A 19,235-nucleotide genomic window follows, 5' to 3' on the forward strand; every position below is an offset into this window, starting at 1 on the left:
CATAGTGACAAGGAAAAATAAACATAAAAGCAAGTATGACAACTTGTTACTGTTGAAAAAAAAAAAAAAGCCAGATGGGGTGAGAAGTCTCAGCATAAATTGTGGTTTAGCATTTTTGGAAATACAATCTTCGATAAGAACATTGATACCACAATTATAGAAATATTACATTAGCCTAGCTTCTGCTTAGCTTAGCACACAGGTTGGAAACATATTGTCCAAAGACAGCAAAATGTGCCTAGTAGCGCTGTATGAACTTGTCTCTCTTTCAAAGAGCAGCATTTTCAAAACTTGTTTCGTTTACCATATGATAGACTGTATATAAAAGATGTACATGGCCACCTCGAGTTTTTCAGGACACTATTTCTATGGGGACCCTCGGCTACCTGGATCCATGTCATCAGTAAACACTTTTCTGACGAATTATGGTCATTTTGCAAATTATGGCTCTCATTAGTTTCCATGTAATAAAGCGTGACTTTAGAGCTTGTGATTAATGTATGAGCATGCAGCATCCCTCTGTGTCACATCTACTCTGCACATCTACTCTGCACTTGTGACATTTGGGTTCAAGAAGCAGATGCCCATCTTTTATATACAGTGTGAGCTCCCTACTTTGTCACAGACTCGGTGTTGAAGTGTTGCTCTAGTCTTGTGGACAGACTTGAGTGTGTATGTGTGTGAACATAGGAGCCTATGAAGTTTGATTTTGCCATGTCTTTGCAGCAGTGAAAACAGCTGAAGCCAGCTCAGCTTTGAATACATCACAGTTTGTTAAGCAGTGCCAAGTCTGAGCATCACATTGTTGGCTAAATGTGATTTTTTTTTTCTCCAATAATTAATTTGAGAATTTTATCATTTTTGAAACATTATAATCAAAAAATACTTCAGGACCCTTAACATAAAAAATAAGTATTAAAACAGTACTGTATAATATACTATATAATAAGACTATTTGTAAGGTTTTCATAGAATCACTTTATTATCTAGGGAAAGAGCAGCAGTGGGACCTTTAAGTATGTGAATCAATACCTTAAAATGCATGCATGGCATGAGAAAGAAAAGTTTGCTCAGTTCAGTGAAGCATTGTGACCCTTCATGGCCAGGTCGTCAGTGAAGCATACAGGAAGGATCCAAGAGGGAGCGAAGATTCACAGGCAAGCTGAGAGTCAACAGCCGAGCTGCATCCCCAGAGATTTCTGGCTGTCTCGCTCTGTCTGTTGACACTCTTCTACTCCATTGACTTTTTCATTAACCCCTTATCAAAATGTTTTTCTCTCCCACACTCCACCGACATTAGGCCCCTTCCCTTTCACCCCCCACGAGATCCTGGTTCAGCTGTTCCCCCTTGTGGTCAGATTTGATAGGAGGGTGCCTTTACACACACTTTTTTTTCTTATCCTCTGATTTCTTTGTTGTATTTTTGTCTCCTATCTCACCTTGGAGAGATGAAAACAAATACTAAAAATTCATAACTACCATGCCATGGCCAAGACGGTGTTTGCACAGAACACACAGGACCCTTTTCATGCATTTACACTTAGAAAATGGATATACAAAAAACATACATTTAAACAATCAGTGTGCATGAAGTATGAAATTAAACTCTACACAAGAAATATAGCCAGTGAACATGTTTTATTTGGTGCCGAAAGCCTAAATCGGCCAAAATAACTTATGGCTTCTCTCACATTTAATTACCTTCAACTTGTGGAGCAGCCAAATTAAATGTTTTCTTTGGCCTGTATTCAGAGTTTGCCCACCTCTTCTGCAAGTATGAGACCATCCTTCACTCTAACTTAGTCCGTGCTTTATTTCCAACTTAAATTAAAATTTTTTTGTATGACTTAAGCAATTTTCCCCCCCCAAATAAAGCAAAGGAACAGTTACAGTCATTACCGGAAGAAGGGCAAATGCTAAACCTGTTAAGTACTTCACAAACACTAAATCTAAGTGAACAAATAAATGCAACGGTTAATAAAAGTATTTTTAGATTATTGTACATAATGTTTGTTGCCATTTTTTTCTACAATTTCAATCCTTTGGGATTGATACAAAGCACATACTTTTTAGACCTGTCTTCATTTGTCTGTTCCAGCTGTGTAAGTAAAACACACAGATATGGCACCCACTAGTGGCCGGAATAATAATGATCCCCAAACTCAAGTTGGGTGCAATACAGATTGTGCAGTAAACACAATCAACATGCAGTGAAAGTGCAGAAGCGACATTTATTTGTTTAATCCTCTCTGCATGTATTATCACACTGGTTATAGGTAACTGGAAGCGTTTCCCAGTGTTTAAATAAAACTTCCTCACTCATGCGTTAGTCTAACAGCACAGACAGGCACAGTAAATGGTCCCAAAGCTCAGCAAGCGTGTAATAAATAGCATCAGGTGTGTACCTGCCAGCACACTGCTGATTCCCGTCTTAAAGTATGATGCACGAGTGGAGGATGGTGATAAGGATCCAGTTTTTACACATGGATATATTCCCTTTACAATCTCCACACTTCCACCCCACCATCATCAACCATCTCATTTCAGCTTTGAAATTTAGATTCTTGTTGACTTGTAACTTTGTGCTGGATTTTTTTTTTTTTGACTTTTCTGAACTCAAACTTGTCTAATTTGTACATTTTCTGGGTGACTGTTGGGCAAACAATCTGCTTCTAAAATACAAAAAAAACCCCAAACCCACAGGGTACAGCTGTCGAGGATAGATGATTTAATTATCAAAATTGTAACTAAAGTACAATTCCCTGAAGAAATAACGAGTGATACACACTGACAGTTGAGGTACAAGCCATTTCATCCTCTTCTTTTCATTACATTTGGAAAATGTTCTCTGGTTTATTCATAGCAGTGGTCTGAAAACCTTTCAAAGACATCCCCACATTACATTCCCACTAGCTGGATTTTGTCTAAGAACAATGAATATGGAAAATTATGCTAACGATGTGATTTGACAACCAAAAACGGTGATATAAAATAGCAAAAGGAAGATACTAGAAAAATATTTTAAGAGCAAAGACAAAACATTGAAGGCATTTTTATTCCCTATCAAAAACATATTTCAACCTTTTACCCTCATGTTACTCAAGGAACTGTTTTTTGATTTCTTAGAATTCCTCTTCGGCGTTCCGACACCTGGAGGTCTTGAGCTGTTTGAGGCGCTTGATGCACTCCTCCACACTGTGCTCGCCGTGGACTTTGTTGTCTCGGGTGCGTACGTTCACTGTGTTGCTCGTCTTCTCCTTCTCTCCCACCACTTTCCAAACAGGGAAACATGCAAAGACAAAAAGGGAGAGAAGGAAAATCAATATCTAGATGGTCAGTGAGAAAGCGATAAGGACAGGAATAACAGACAAGACTGAAACAAATGTGTGTTGCCACTGACCCAGGATGAAGTTATACTGCGCCAACTGTGCATTTCTGATCTTTTTGTTCAGGGTGCAGCTGGGGTCGAGATCCACGTCAGTCATGAGGCCGCTGCTGTGGAATTCCTGCTTGATCTGTCACATTAATGAGAGAAACAACCAACACTTAAAACAGTCCAGGAACGTTTTGGAAATTAATTCATTTGCTTACAAGAAAAAGTCTGTAGATGTTACACATTTTAGTCTGAACAGAATAAAGATCATATTACAGAAACCATTACAATCACAGTGGACTGTGGGGCTGTTCTCTTTTCCCATTACAATATTGGGACTATAGACCACCTTTACCCAACGATATCCAACCAGAATGTCCCCAACACATGTTAAAAGCTAAACAAACATTAATACAAACTGAGTTTTATTTTCATAGCTCTGACAGTCAGTTTTATTAGGTGTGATAACATTGTGCTCTCCATGATTAGGCCAATGTCAAATAATTAAATTGTAATCAAAACAAAAAATGTTCAGAAGAAAAATCCATTAGTATTTATGAACTAACATCCTAATTAAATAGCAGAGCATTGCTTTTATTTTAATTTTAATTTTAAATAAAACATTGTGTGACAGCTTCACGAAAACCTGCATGACTTGGTTCAGAAATATTAAAAAATTATACACTTAAAAGCTGAGGCAACAAAGCAGGCCGAATTTCGGCAAAGCATGCAGTAGTTTAATAGAGACGAAACTAATGATCCTTAAATACTGCAGTACTGAATGACTCCAGTCTGTGATAACATACAGTGATCCAACCAATAGCCACAATATCAATGTAAAGGCTTTAAAATATGTATAAAGTTAAATTAAAGTGCTCAACAGCCTGAGGGTGCTGTTTGTAATGTCCTTTAAATGTAAATACGGAAGTAGCCAAGGTCAGTTCTTACTTTCTCAGCATACTCTTCACAGGTTGGTCCCACGGGTACAACCATCACTTGACGAGGAGAGAGCCACAGAGGCCTGAAACAGAGGAGGACATATTTGCATTTAGCTGATTATTAAAAAACAGGCCAGAAACCTGCCCGTCTGCCAGAAACCCATGTAAAAAAAAAAATGTCACCCGCCCACCCCCCACTGAGCTGTCATGCTTCCATTTCTAGCCCATTAATCAAGAAATCATGGGAACAGTCTGAAAGAACAGCAATAAACCAAAAATGTCAAAAATCAAGAATGGTGCTACTTCACAAATCAACCTTTTTAAACTGATTGTTTACAAACCATTTGCCCCCGTAGTTTTCAGTGAGAATAGCGATCATCCTCTCTACTGATCCCAGGATTGCTCTGTGGATGATCACAGGTCTCTTCTTGTCGTCACCATCGTGGCTACAAAGGTTGTTGGAAAGGAAAAAAAATAAATAACAGAGTGAAAATGTCCCCTCAGCAAACACAACCATTTATACAGGACAAAACTCAGACTTATGTTTGTTTTAAGTGAGGGACTTACAAAAAACAATCAATAGAAAATGATGGAGGGCCAATTAACAAACAGGTGAGGACAGCATATGCTATTTAATGACTAGAGCGTCTTTTATCTAATTCTCAATTTTATATTGTGATGTCACCTTATTCACCTCCCCCCAGACAGAAATAAAACATCTAAATTAATTTTCATGCAGTCACTGCCCTTTTGTGAAAGATGGCACTCAGTGCAACGACATGATGTGTAAAACTCAAACTCCAACTGCCAGCTTCTACTAATACTTTCAATTATGCTTTACAGGTTAATTATTTACCAAGGTGAATTTTCAAGGGAACAGATCATTTAATTAGCTACTGACAAACATCACCTAATGTAATTTAAACAGTTTATGAAGTGATGCAACAACAGTGAAAAAATGACCAATTAAAGACAGTTTGAAAAGACTACAATATGACCTGAATCGTGAGATGTATAATAATAGGTGAGACTTGCATAACTGGTAAAATTTCCCTAAAATGCCATTAATGGAAAAGAGTACGCATTACTGTATACGTGAGTATGATCATATTGTACACATGAACTATGGTAATAAGTGAAAATCACATTTATAGGTCACAGACTGACATTTCCAGTCGCATGAAGCTCTGAATTTTCTGTCACTTCTGATCTCATCACCTGTGACAGCTGTAATTCTTGTCTGTTCCTTCGTGCTATACAGACAATGACAGAAGCTGTTTGAGGTGTTCTCAGACTGAGGCAAAGTGAAAGTACTACTATTTTGTTATTGCTAGAAATATCATTTATTATTGTTACAAAAAGACTGGGGGGGGGCTCTGCTTCTAGACTTTATACATTTTAAGCACTATAAAGAGAAACAGATAATTGCTATGGTGGTGCTCCTTTTTTGTTGGTCTTGCACTTATAAGCTTTATTACTGGGTATTGTCATAAAACTGTAATGAAGACATAATTTTGTAATGTTTTTTTGGCAGACAAGTTAACTGTCTCCAAGTCAGGGGGTTTATTTACATATTAAGAATATTACTCATCGCTATTTGGTTACTGGATTTCCTGCTTTCTCACTGACACTTTAGCTTATCCCATAAGCCATAAATTTAATTACCCAACATATAAAACTTGTCGTTACCTGACAAACGTGAGGTTGAAGCGGATCGGGAGCTGGAAATCGAGCTGAATAGTAGCGCACTGATGGTATCGACCAATGGCATCCTTGATCTGAATGTCGATCTGCAGACAAAACACTTGTGATCAAAAGCGACCCTTCTGCAGTTCCACAGTTTAGCTACATCATTAGTGCAGCGCACAGCTCACCTTGGGTCCGTAGAAAGCTCCGTCACCTGGGTTTAGAACCCATTTCTCTCCGAATTCATTCAAGCTATTCTCCAGTTGCTGTAAATACAAACAATAACTGCTTTATTACCATGTCAGTTTCTGACAAACGTGCAGGTAAACAGAGGTGTTAAGCAAGGCTCCTCCTTTAGACCTGACCTTTTCTTCATCTGGAACTAATCACTGAACTGAGAAATGCTAACGTCTCAATAATATTTTATGGTTGCTTGTGGGAAGTAACGAGCTGAGGGAAATATGCAGCAGTTCTCTTCCAAGCACGATGCCAAGTTCCCCAGTCACTTTTGTGTGTATAATTTTCCACCTTTGTGTGGGACACATTAATCATTAAAAGTCAGTGCTGCATTTAAAGAGTGCTTTCTTCAGATGACAGGTTAAGTAAGACAGCTGTTCAACTTGCAAGCTGATATTTTTTATGGCTTTTATTTCTATTCTAAGAACTGTGACTAACTGTTAATTAGAAAAAGATAGCGGCAGCCCATAATTAACATGTGCAGTCAGTAAGATACAGTACATTTAATTTTTATACTGTAGCATTTGAATTATATTTGTAGTGTGCTACTTATCAGCAAACTACATAGTCTTTAAAACTTTAATAGTAACTGTAACCAATCAATTTATTGATAATGAAATAGCCTAAAAATAACTTCCATCAGTAATGCTTTCCTCCCAGCAGACAAAAGATATGCTTGAAAATTAAATTAAAAACGGAAGGACTGAGAACTGAATGATGACACCAGTGACTGTAAAAAGGGAGCAGAAAGGAAAAGGAACTCTTTCAGGTTTATACAATATCCATAAATTGAAAAACAGAAGGGCAGACAGAGCCAGTAATAAAGAGTAAGTATGCTTTTCTCTTCTTCTACCCTGCTATTATGTTCTATCTATTCAAGGATGAGTGTAGCTACAGTTCATGGTAATTTATCAGTGCCTGAGAATAAAAATGTAAACCATTTTTTCTAGTGGCTCATGGGTTTAAAACATTTGAACATTTTCCGTTATAAAAAACAGGATGTATCTTGAACCTCCACCAAGAAGACTGCACTAGATTATAATGACAAACCCGCCACCACAAAAAACAAAACAATCATGATAAAAAAAATAAATAAAAAATAAAAAATCAATGAAGTGGTGACAACAAGGTACAAAATGTATCAGCTTATTCTGCCAGATGAGAGTTTCCAACAGAGTAAAAAAAAACAAACAAACAAAAAAAACCACTTAGAGGAAAACACAATTGAACATCTTTGTGGCATGAATCGAGTGTGGCAATGTGCAGATGAAATAGTTATCCGACTGCTGAAATAAAATACCTCTGCAATCAGATAAAGAGAAGAGTAAAGGCCGTGTGAAAGTTAATTCAACACATGCTTTACATCAGTCAAACTTTTTCAACCATTCAAAGGCAGCCAGCAAAGGCTTGCCAGACAAATAAACACTTTATGTCCTTCATGGACTAGTGCTGCGGGAACAACAATGCAGTATATATGTGGCATTTAGTAACTGTCATTTAACAGTGGCTCTACAGACTCATCTCCTACAATTCAAGTTGTCCCAGCAGAGATGCTTGATGTCATTCATGAAAAGCTGCAACGCTGTTACCCACAACACCGAGCAATAAAGCCTAATTATGACTCAGTCCAACTCACTTCTATTATTTGTTTATGCTTGTTTAAAAGACAAGCTGAGCACATTAGAGCCGAACTACAGATGTAAAATACAGAACTTGTGAACTTGATTTGGCAGCAAAAGCAGACAGTTAAAGCAACAATACGTGGACGGTTTCAAAGCGTAAAAAACTCTTCTTCAGACATGATTGCAAGTCCACAAAAAAAAGCTCATTAAAATATAAATGTACTTAGGGTCTGCAAGTCTCACTTCTCCATTCGCTGTCAGTGGAGTGGCGCTAGAATTTACATCTTAACAATATCTCACATCAGAATCTTAATGTTCCAGTGAGACACTGACTGAGAGTTTTCTTATTTTCTACATGTAGTGAAGCTAGAGGCCTTTTGAATACCTTCTCTGCTTGGTCCCAGACCTCTGGGTCTCCCAGGAACTTCTCTGGTCTCGTGGAAAGGTTGAGTTTAAAAGTGAAGCCAAAGACATCATAAACAGTCCGCAGGAAGTCCAGGCATCCCTTGATCTCCGACTCAATCTGAGGTCAGTGATAAAAGAAAGAAAACAAAAAAGCAATAGTGTTTGCATCATCCATCTGGACATGGCTACAAATGTAATTTCTGCTGCTGATTTCATGTTTGTTTGTGTTAGGATGGCTAGAGAAGGAAACCTAATTATTTTGTTTGATAAGATGCTCAACTTTTGGTTTATTTAAAAAAATAAAAAATAAAAAAAAAAAACCCAAAAACTAACAACCACAAAGATTTCATCATAATTGAAAAAAAAATAAATAAATAAATAACGAGTGAGTGCTTTGAAGGTGAAGGAAAATACACGATAAGAATAACTGAAGGGAAAATGATTGCTTTCTTTTCTATGTAAACCATGTGCTGAAGTCACTGATTATCAATTTAATGCAACATAAGAGCATATCTCCTGCAGTCTGTTTTGCATGATTCTAAATACCGGGGGGGGAAAAAAAACAACCCAAAACAACAACAAAAACAAAACCACACCACCACAAACAGCAACAAAAAACAAACAAACAAACAAAACCGACTACAAGCAGTGCTTTCCAGCTGCTGCAATGAAAGAGAAAAATTAAAAATGAAATAATTTGTGCACAAGTGCAATCAAAATAATTAAACATCCAATCCAGTGCCTTCACGGAGAAAATTAATCAGTGTGATCACGGCTGCTGTAATAAGACTTATGAACCGAAAAATTAAGAAACTTTTTTGGTCTTTCCAAATATTGTTTGTTTGCACCAGTTACAACTGTGCCGTTCTTTGGAAATGTATTAAAAATTAAAACGTTTTTTAGAAAGTATTTCAGTAATAAATGTGACTTAAAATATTACACTGGTATGAATGGTATCCTTTTCTAAAGAGTAATGAATTTAGTATTTCAGTCAAATAACACTGAACATGGTCATGCTTTAAAGGAGGAAACAAAAGTTGATATAGCAGAGTCAGGGGTATTGTCTTTTTTACCTTCATTTTCTTTTTTTGTTAAAAGAAACCCAACTGCTGACAGTTCAGGAGGGGTGTATGCGACACTCACAGATTTATTTTACTTTTCTTCAGTCTCAACTGAAGGCTTCGCACTCAACCAGTAACAATTGCCTTTAAAGTGAACCGATCATCCATGCGTAAATATCCATTATATTGAAGTAGGATGCAAAGCTGCTCTACTAATCGGAAATTAGCATCCTACGTATCCTTTAAATAATTTTTTGGCCCCACATACCTAGTGGGAAACGCCAAGACTGTAAACAGATTTTTAAGTGTAAAACAATTCTTACTGGTCTCATCGGGCTCATATAAAGCCAAAATGTGTGTTGTACACATTTCAATGCACATCTCACCTGGTCCATGGAGCAGAAGATGTGAGCATCGTCCTGCTGGAAGCGGCGGACACGGGTGAGGCCAGTCAGAGCTCCTGACAGCTCGTTCCTGTGCAGGACACCAAAGTCGGCCATGCGAAAAGGCAGCTCTCTCCAGGAGCGAGGCCGGTGATCAAACATCAAACTGGTGCCAAACAAACATATGTATAAAATACACAAAGATGCAACTGCCAACTTATACCTAGAGTAATCACAATACCTAAAAAATGCTCTGCTGTGAAAACCTGAGTGTAATATTTGATTTAACTGATATTCAACACTTTGAAGATCAATTTTGATTACAGTGTGATTTTCAGAGAGGTCATCTTTGTGGACAACCAAAAGACTGAACGAGTGGAAAGAGATAAAAGATGTGAATACAAATAACTGCAGTCTGCTTCTTTGCACTGCAATGCAGCAGCAAGTGTCCTCGGCCAACAACTGAAAACACAGCAAACATTGAGCTGAACTGGCAGACAAGCATTTTCTTTTGTCACAGCAGTCCGAGTTTATTTAATGGTAATGGACATGTATGTAATACACAGCTCTTCCTTCAACAAGCAGTTACTTCTGATTACAAGTATTAAAAAAATAAATATTTCACACTACAGGCAACACTTGCTACACTGTGCATTAAAAGAAGTGTTTTTCTTTCCCTCATTCTTTTGTAGTTGCCCTTTAAAACTGAAACTATACCTGACAACAACTCTGATTGTGAGGAAACAGAAGTCTCACCAGTGTCCAGGGCAGTTCATGGGCTTGAGAGCGAAGATCTCCTTTTCCACCTCGAAGGAGAACATGTTCTCGCTGTAGTGCTGCCAATGCCCAGATGTCTGCCAGAGTTTGCTGTTGTAGATATTGGGAGTCACAACCTCCTGGAAGCCCCTCTTCCTGTACTCACTCTGGCAATGAACGTGACAATGTTTTCTCACAAAGTCTTCCAAAAAGCTCAGCTTCACAATTCTGTGTATCCATCACCTCTACAAACAACTGGCTGAAGTGGTTTCTGTCAGCACCTGGAGACTCTCTAATAAGGGACGTATGCATAAATAAAATGGTAAACAACTCTGCAAGCAAACATGTTTATACTGCTGCATATTTGCATTCTCCTGTTTGTTCATATATTATGAAGAGTTTGGGGAAAAAACTGAAATATAAGGGTATTCACTTTTGTATTGCTTTAATTCACCATGAGCTGATTGGTTTGTTCAAATCAGAAAGACAGATGATATTATAAAATAATCTGTCATTTCTTTTAAATCCTGATATCTGCTGCTATGTTTTGTTGTTTGTAAAAGCAGAACGCAGAACCATTTTTTGTTTTTTGAACAAAACAAATCTCATTACTCCAAATCTGCGCAGTCAGAAATCTATTTAAGTGAAATTGCCTTGAATGTGTTTTCTATTATGACTGCACTGACTGGAAACCCAGGAAAATAAATGCTTTGAAAAAGATTGACTTTTATGTGTCTGTATAATAGAACAGGTGTAAATAAAGCTTTCCTTTAATGCTGTCAGTGTTTCAATATATTTTAAATAAGTGTTGGATAATAATAAGCTTTTCTGAGATTCACAAGTGAATTTGTGTGTCAGAAGGTAAACATCACATTGAGCAATGCTTTTCTATTACCTGGCCAAAACAATATTTTATTAAATAAGCATAAATTGGATGTGTCAAGCTTCCATTTACAGCAGTGCTTAAGACACTGATTTAATGCTGTATTATCAAAACATTACCAATCCCTTTTTAGTTCTCTGTATTAAAGTATATGACACATGGCTTAAATTGGAGCTTTTTTTTTCTCTCGTGTGCATTATAAAGCCATTTTCATCATCGCAGAACTTCTTCTTCTTCCTCCTGCAAATGTAAACTTTCTCCCTAATAACCTCTCTTTTTTTTTTTCTACATCTCCAAGCTCAGTGTTAGATCACAGTAATTATCAGTGGGTCTGACAACTCAGCCTTACTCTGATGAACTCAATCAGGGTGTTGTAGATGAAGGCTCCCTTAGGCAGGAAAAAGCAGCTCCCTGGACTCAGGTCATGGAAGAAGAACAGGTCCTGCTCCTGAATGTAAAAATAAAATAGGGTTTGTTAGAGACAGAAAATTAAAAAGAGCCATCAAACAAGTCAAACTGGTTTCAATTTGAAGACACCTCGTGACATATTTAAGCTTTAAATAGGGTTTGTCTAGGTATGTGCCCTTTTCCACGCCTTCATCACACTGAAAATATGGCTGCAACACCCTACACTCTGAGCTGACTACTATGGGTTTTCTTTCAACCAAACTAAAATCTGCTTCATGGATATTTTTCCATCATGCTATATTAATGTCAGTATGTGACAATCAGTTTATGAGCTTACCAAACAATTCACTAAATAAAACCTATTTACACATGCTATTAACCGATTTAAAGATCATACATGTTTTCACACTGTTCAAAAACTAGTTTGAGTACTTTACTCTGTACATTTCAAATTTTCTTCTTGCAATACCAAGAGACTGCGAACAGTGAAACCTGTAAGAGACCATTTTCCTAACTCACAGCTCATTTACATTTCAATTCTTACCCGGCCTAGTTTGCGGTGATCTCTGTTCTTGGCCTCCTCCTGAAACTTTTCCCAGTCTTTAAGCATTTTGGGGTCAGGAAAGGAGATTCCATAGATCCTCTGGAGGGTTTCCATGTCCGCCTTTCCCTCCCAGTACGTGGATGAATTCTAGCACACAAAAGGGAGTACGTAAGCTTTTTCATCATTCTTTTGGGTCCATCAAATCCCTTGGGGATAAAACAAAGGGTAACTCTGCTCTAAAAATAGGGACAAATGTGCTTACAGCCAGACATTCAGGACACAGACTCCAGTATTTTAAATCTCTCTTATATCCACATATATTGTTAACTGCAAGTTTGTTCAATAAATTTCCACAGCTGATAGCAAAAAGTCTAACCTTGTGTATCTTGAGTGCCTTGATTTTTCCAGTGTGTCTCACATGAGGTCCCCGGCATAAATCAATTAAGGGACCACATCTGAAATGGAAAACATTGTAACTTTAGTTCACTTAGTCACCTGTTTTGTTCTATATTTAAAATAAATACTGACTAGGAGAACCAGTTGTGTTTTGAATGTAGCGCCGAAATGTCGACCCAGTCTGTGACAGAAAAAACTAAACACAGCATCTTTAACCAATTAAGTAGTGCAGTTGCAAATCAATATCTCTTTGAAATTTAAATAAATAATATATATACACACATATCATAGTCACATTACGGTATTTTTAAAAAATTGTTTTGGATGATAATTAAAGTCTGAGGCACCTGTAATAAAGTGCATCTGGTTTTTTTTTTATTTGATTTACTTGAAATTAACAAACAAACAAACAAACAAAAAAAGAATATATCACCAGGATACTATTACATTCACTGACCCACCTGTAGACTGTGGTAGTGGGAGTGGTGACTTTCTCATTCAGAATGCGGCACTTAAACGTGTTGTACTAGAAAAAAACAAAAGATTATGTGAAAAAGAAAAAAAAAAAAAAATCATCAAATCAATTGAATTTTTGTTCCATATTCGTGTGCTGTTGTTTAAAGATACCTTGAACATTTCCAAGAGAGTTTCCTTCTTTATCTCGAGCCTCTCAAACGGCTGCTTCTCCTTGATGATTTTCTTGCACAAACTCTCCAGACAGGGGAAGTCATTGCTCGATACACCCCTGTCCAAAACATCAAGAAATCACACCAAGAACTGCACACCGAACACTTTCTCACTTAAAACCCCACATTAATATGCAAACTGCCTCCACTGCTAAATTTAGTCTGCCGTGCTTTCCAAAGGGCAGCATGGATGTGACCAGATATTTAACCATGAGAACAGACTTTTGTCCAACAGAATAATTCTTAAGTCTTCGTAATACAGATAACCTCATCCAAGGATGGGCAACTACTTTAAAGTCCTCGGCTTTAGGGCTTACGCAATGTCAAAATATCCTTGTAAAAAAGAAAACAGTCTCCAAGAATGCCATTAGCATAAAATGGCTTCATTAAGGAGGTTGTAGAATTAATTAGACAGCACTGCTCAAGCTTTCCTGCAGCCTAAAGCAGAGAGACGTGGATCCAAAAAGGTCAAGTTAAGAAGTTGCTTATGAGGAAAACTTGTTGAAATTTCTGAAGGTGTCTCAATCCCCCTTTCAAAGCTTCCCTTAAGTTGTTTCTCGTTGTTTAATTTGAATAGACTTGTTATTCCAACAGAAATATGTAGAAAGATGTTTTTCAGTCCCCACACATAGCCCCAGCTAGACAGCATTAGTGTAGTTACAATCTGTCTGTTTTGTGTTTGCTTCTGGTCTGAAGACAGTAAACCAGATTGACAGCTGCTAAGCCCTGAGGTACAGACCAAAAATATCACTGGATGCAGACTAACACCACTAATTAGACAGAAACTCTGAACTTAGAGCATACGAAACTCACTCATTGTTTTCTAGGAACATGTCATAGTAGAAGCCATTCTCGATAGGGGGACCGTAGCAGAGGCAGCCCCCATACACCCTTTCCATTGCTTCACCCATGATATGAGCACTGGAGTGCCAGTAAACCTAATGAAAATACAGAAGTTTTGGCAAATTTAGAAAACAGGAGTATTCAAACCCTTTGTGTTACTAAGACTTTTAAGGGGAAATATCAAGGTTGTGACACTGAACAGATTCCTTGTTAATGACAAAGAGCAGAGAAAAAGCTGACAATACAAAAGAATGAAGCCAGTATTATAAAACCAGTTTAAAAACAAGGAACTAGTGACACTGCTTATCAAATTCACACCAGGAACACCAGTCATTGAATTCTGAGGAAGTGCACAAAGGAGACCCAAAAGAAAATGCACATTATAAATTAATACACTGAGAACTGAGGCTTTAACTGCATGCTTTGAAAACAAAACACCTGTGTAAAAAGAAAAAAAGAAGATTTTGCAAGTATATAAATATGGCTTTTACAAAGCAAAAGGTAACTGAAGCTTTGATGTTTAGCGAGCATGACGCTGTGTATCCAGAAGATGTTGAGAATCAATTTCTAAAACTATGCTTCTAAACAATGTAGTACAAGCAGGGAGAGAAAAAAAAAAAATCTGACTTACAGCTTGAGCTTCCTCGTCATCAAACTTGAGCAACTGAAGGCTGCAGTCTTCTTCTAAAGGTCTGTCCAGGTCCCATACACTATCGTTTACTTTGGCAATCACCGTGTTGTCAGCAAGGCCTTGACTGAACACAAGACACAAATAGTCTACATCACAATAATGTACAGACACAGAAATAAAATGGCAAGTGCTTATGTATGTAGCACAACACAATTTGCCTTTTATTTTCTCACACTCAGACATGTGGAGAGGGAGTTTGGGAATAGCTCTGCCATATCCTTGTGATTAGCAGAATTTCTGTTCTACCTTATTGAGAAATGGCCAACAAGAGAACAAAGACATCACATATTTTATCATTATATGGGTAAATGCCTGGACAAATATGATGAAATGCAAACTTTTATATTAAATGACATAGCACAAAAAGTACTGGGCCACCTACACAAAACTACAGAAGCTGCCATGAAAACCCAAGCTAGGAAGCTCCTGGTGATGATGTTAATTCCAGAGGAAGCTTTGGGCTCTGCAGTTACTGAATCAACAGTGTGTTGTTAACCTTTATGCACCTCAGCACTCTGTGACCCCAGTCTGTAACTTTACGTGCTCTGCCACTTAATGACACAGTTGATAGTCGAATATCTCAGAGGGAAGAAATTTCCTATTGCAACAGTATCACACTCAAATTTAATGAGCTAACTCTAACATTTGTTTCCTCCCACAAATCTTTGTAAAGGCAGAGTGAAAACACATGAATGCAACAATTAAGAAGCATGCCTCAATATTTTTTGTAGAGTGTAGTTAATGATCTAGTTAATATGTACACGTTTGTAGTATTATGAAAAGTAGGACTAAAACACTTAAGTTTCATTATATGTGGATTTCATTGAGTGGTTTCACTATGACTAGTAATGAGAAGTGTACTGCCAGTAAATCCTGATATTTACCCACCCTACACAGAACCTAAATATTTTGTTTTACATTGAGAATTGATCATTCCAAATGTATTTATATCGGCCTTACAATGTGTGTTTTTACTGACAGGGATATACACTGCGTGCTAATAATGCCATTAACAGTCCAGTGCAATTTAAAAAGTAATTTAAGTATTCGTTTTCTTTAAGTCTTGGGGCTGAGACATTTGTCATCTATAAAAAGATTATGAAATGGGGAAAAAAAAAACAAAAAACAAAAAAAACCCAAACACATGGATAGCCCCCCCCCCATGATTGTCATGTAGCTGCCAAAATTTATGTTCATGTGTACCCCTTTTTACAATCACTTTACATTGGATGGTACTAAGGGATAACATTCCAAGCAAAACCAAACCAAGTTTTGCTTTTTTACCCCATTATTTTCTTGTCTTCAGCAGACAGTCAAAAGTTGACAAGTGTGATTTCCAGCTGCTTCCAATTTTGCCTTTAGAGTTGTGAAGCCATTAGAAACTAAAAATGATTACAGGAACTACAAAAAGCGGGTCATTTTTGAAAAAAATACATTCTGTAGCACTGACCTGATGCCACAGGCCACTTTGTACGGTGTGGTCTTCCAGGACTCCGCCTCAACAACCTTTCCATCAGGCAGAGTAACCTTGATAGGTTTGCTATCCTTTGCAGCTCTTTCTGCCATCAGAGCATCATGCTCTGCTTTCAGCTTTGTGTACAAAGTAAGACGTTCCTCAATGTATTGAGGCTGTGGTGACAGCTGAAAAAAGTAAAATAAAAGAGAGTAGATAAGCAAGCCTTTCATTGTCATTTCTTCTGTCTACTCATTGCAGTTTTAATTGTATTTATTTTTTATGTAACAATCATTGGGTCTAATTTCTTTTAGGGAATCTGTGTTTTGAATAATGTCATTACAAAAAAACCCAACAACAACAAACAAAAACAGCAACAGCAAAAACAAAAACACTATCTTGAAGCCAATGGGTGGTTGCTTTGAGATGACACAGATCTACACAAGTACATGATTCATGTTCTTGAAAAACAAGATCTAATAATAGCAGAACAACATGACAATATATTTCCTGACAATATAATAACTCACCTCAGCCCTGCCTCCAGAGTCTTCAGCAGCATTTTTACCCTTCTTCTTTCCTCCATCTTTACCACTTCCAGTTCCTTCCTGTACACATATCACACCATGTAATTATTTAACTTTTATAAAAAAGAAACTAGGTGAAAAACATGTTTGTTGAAGGGTCTCATGGACAAAGTTTCCATGCAAATGTAAAAGGTACACTCCTACCAACTGCTCATTTAATAATAGTAAGGAATGCAGATAATATTGGGCAAATTAAAAATGTATACATATCGGTTATTTTAAATACATCTTTCTTGTTGCTACTTTAGCATATTCAGTAAGATCAAAACATAAAACCTTGCACAAAATGCTGTGTTACAACTACTTAAAGCACTTGGGTGTGCCGATTTAGAAGGAGAACCCAAGCTAGTCATTCAATACCATAAGCTGGTCTGACGTGTGTGAGCCTACCAACATAGAAAGAAATATTAAACTGTCGCAATTCTGAATATAGTCCGGCTTGAGCCTTAGTGTACGTGTACTGATTTGCTACATTAGCCAAACCAACTTAGCCAAATAGACATAATTGTTGTTGCCGTGGTAAAGTTCATAACACAAACATGAAATAATGAACAATTTCGCTAGTTCCCTTAAGATGAACAATTTTCAGTAAAGCCAACACAAAAATCCCCATGAAAGCCAGCTAGCCGAAAAGTTCTTACTGAGTGGCTAAATGACAGCATGGTCCTAACGATAGGCTAGGCTAACTGCAAACCGCTTTACATGACTTAAAACACAGACTGAAGTCTCACCTTTTTGCCTTCGTCCACTTGTAATTCACTCATTTTATCCACGACAGTCTTCTCAGCCATAAGGAGTTTAAAGCTATCCTACTTTAAACCGAGAGATAAAGTCTGAGGTATATCTACTGCAAGTAGTGCAAGGTGCCGGGGAAGGATTGATGACGTTGCCCGGATATTCTGATGCAAGCTTGCAGGCGGTGCTCTTGGGCGGTGCTTCCTGTCAGAGGAGGGTGATGTAACACGTCATATTTCTTTCAAAGTTTGTGTCCATTAATTAAAAAGTCTAATGCCAAACCTCATTTTATGTATTTCAATAAGGAAATGCAATCCCAAATCACGATATCAAGCTAGATTTTTATTTATTTATTTATTTATTTATATTTAATGATTTTCGATTTCAGTTGTTCTTCTCCTGAACACTTGGTCAGTGCACCTTGTATGAAGCACGGGATGTAGAAGCATCGCAAACACACACACACACACACACACGCACGAAGACACGTTGTGATGAGGCCACTATGATCTGTCCTTTTTCGCATTTTATTATCGACTTACTGTAACCTTCACACTACCAGAATAGTCTATTGCATCAGGAGATTCTGACGCAACATTGCGCACTAGGTCTGTATGTAGATCTAAACAGGTAATATAAAAACACATAGATAGATTTGTAGATATAATGGGTATGATTGAGACTGCTCTTTTGCTCTTGTATGTCTTATTTATTCAACAACATAAAGTCGATGGTTTTTTATAAGATGACATCATTTGCACTTCCCCAAACTGTTTTTCTAAAGTAAAGTACTTAAACAAAATGTCTGGCTCAAGGCATTTACATTAAGCTAATTGTATACATAAATCTGAAGTACTTTCCAAAGAATAGAATTTTTGAACATAAAAAAAAACACATTGTGATGAGACACTATTGTCACTGCGACTCTAGGAGTGATTGGTAAACTTTTTCACATGATCTTTCATATTTCTGTAGTTGAAATTCATCTTAGGTTTTCAAGTGTGTGATGCACCACACGCACACATTCCACTTATGGATTTACTGCAATTTCCATTTCCTTTAATTGTGTTTCAAGGATTTTAGAGTACCGGAATAAATGTGTATTGTTGCATCAGAATATCCGAGAAATGATGACTTTTCTCACTTACTCTGATGCAACATTGTAGGCAGAGACATAATGGGTTCTGCTCTTCTGCACTTTTATCTTTTGTATTCAATACAATAAAAGAAAATTTCAAGATAGGATAGGGATGTCATTTGTCATTCTCCTGAACTCTTTTCTTTTTTTCCTAAAATAAAGCAGGGTGGATTCTTCTTTGCAGAAAACACCCAGTTCAAAGCATTTAGGCAAGGCAAGGCAAGTTTATTTGTATAGCACAATTCATCAACAAGGTGATTCAAAGTGCTTTACAGAGACATTAGAAACAAAAACAAATAAAAAGCATGATTTAAAATGGATTAAAACAAACTAACTAACTAATTAACAAACAAACAAACAAACAAAACAGTATATAAAATCAAAACAGATAAAATCAGAACAGTAGATAA

At 37.1% G+C, this 19,235-nt stretch overlaps 1 protein-coding gene across 2 annotated transcripts; it reads right to left on the bottom strand.

Moving 5' to 3' along the window:
- Positions 1-2,705: 2,705 nt before the first annotated feature.
- Positions 2,706-17,850, bottom strand: tars1 (threonyl-tRNA synthetase 1). Of its 2 annotated transcripts, XR_005698695.1 has the most exons (20): positions 17,684-17,850; positions 16,896-16,973; positions 16,363-16,553; positions 14,853-14,976; positions 14,192-14,316; positions 13,320-13,437; positions 13,154-13,218; positions 12,673-12,751; positions 12,297-12,443; positions 11,694-11,792; positions 10,462-10,628; positions 9,709-9,871; positions 8,242-8,379; positions 6,186-6,263; positions 6,001-6,101; positions 4,653-4,757; positions 4,322-4,394; positions 3,401-3,515; positions 3,072-3,271; positions 2,706-3,040 (listed from the first exon to the last, which is right to left on the bottom strand). XR_005698695.1 is itself a non-coding variant. In XM_040050802.1 (19 exons), exons 1-19 carry the CDS (start codon positions 17,741-17,743, stop codon positions 3,123-3,125), a joined length of 2,175 nt encoding a protein of 724 aa, XP_039906736.1. In that variant the 5' UTR covers positions 17,744-17,849; the 3' UTR covers positions 2,706-3,122. The 2 variants fall into 2 exon arrangements, 1 of the variants encoding a protein (XP_039906736.1); XM_040050802.1 differs by having other exon boundaries at positions 2,706-3,271; positions 17,684-17,849.
- Between the last annotated feature and the right edge of the window lie 1,385 nt (positions 17,851-19,235).

The sequence above is a fragment of the Simochromis diagramma genome, unplaced genomic scaffold (genome assembly GCF_900408965.1).
Source record: "Simochromis diagramma unplaced genomic scaffold, fSimDia1.1 OVJJ01000131.1, whole genome shotgun sequence".
NCBI lineage: Eukaryota > Metazoa > Chordata > Actinopteri > Cichliformes > Cichlidae > Simochromis > Simochromis diagramma.

What these genes read in the sequence shown, in the direction of transcription:
- tars1 (XM_040050802.1), bottom strand. Translation starts at nt 17,743, where the DNA reads ATGGCTGAGAAGACTGTCGTGGATAAAATGAGTGAATTACAAGTGGAC. An exon ending in TTCAACCTCACGTTTGTCAG is followed by an intron (nt 4,758 to 6,000) that starts GTAACGACAAGT and finishes CAACCTTTGTAG; the next exon opens with CCACGATGGTGACGACAAGA. An exon ending in GAAAACTACGGGGGCAAATG is followed by an intron (nt 4,395 to 4,652) that starts GTTTGTAAACAA and finishes CCTCTGTTTCAG; the next exon opens with GCCTCTGTGGCTCTCTCCTC.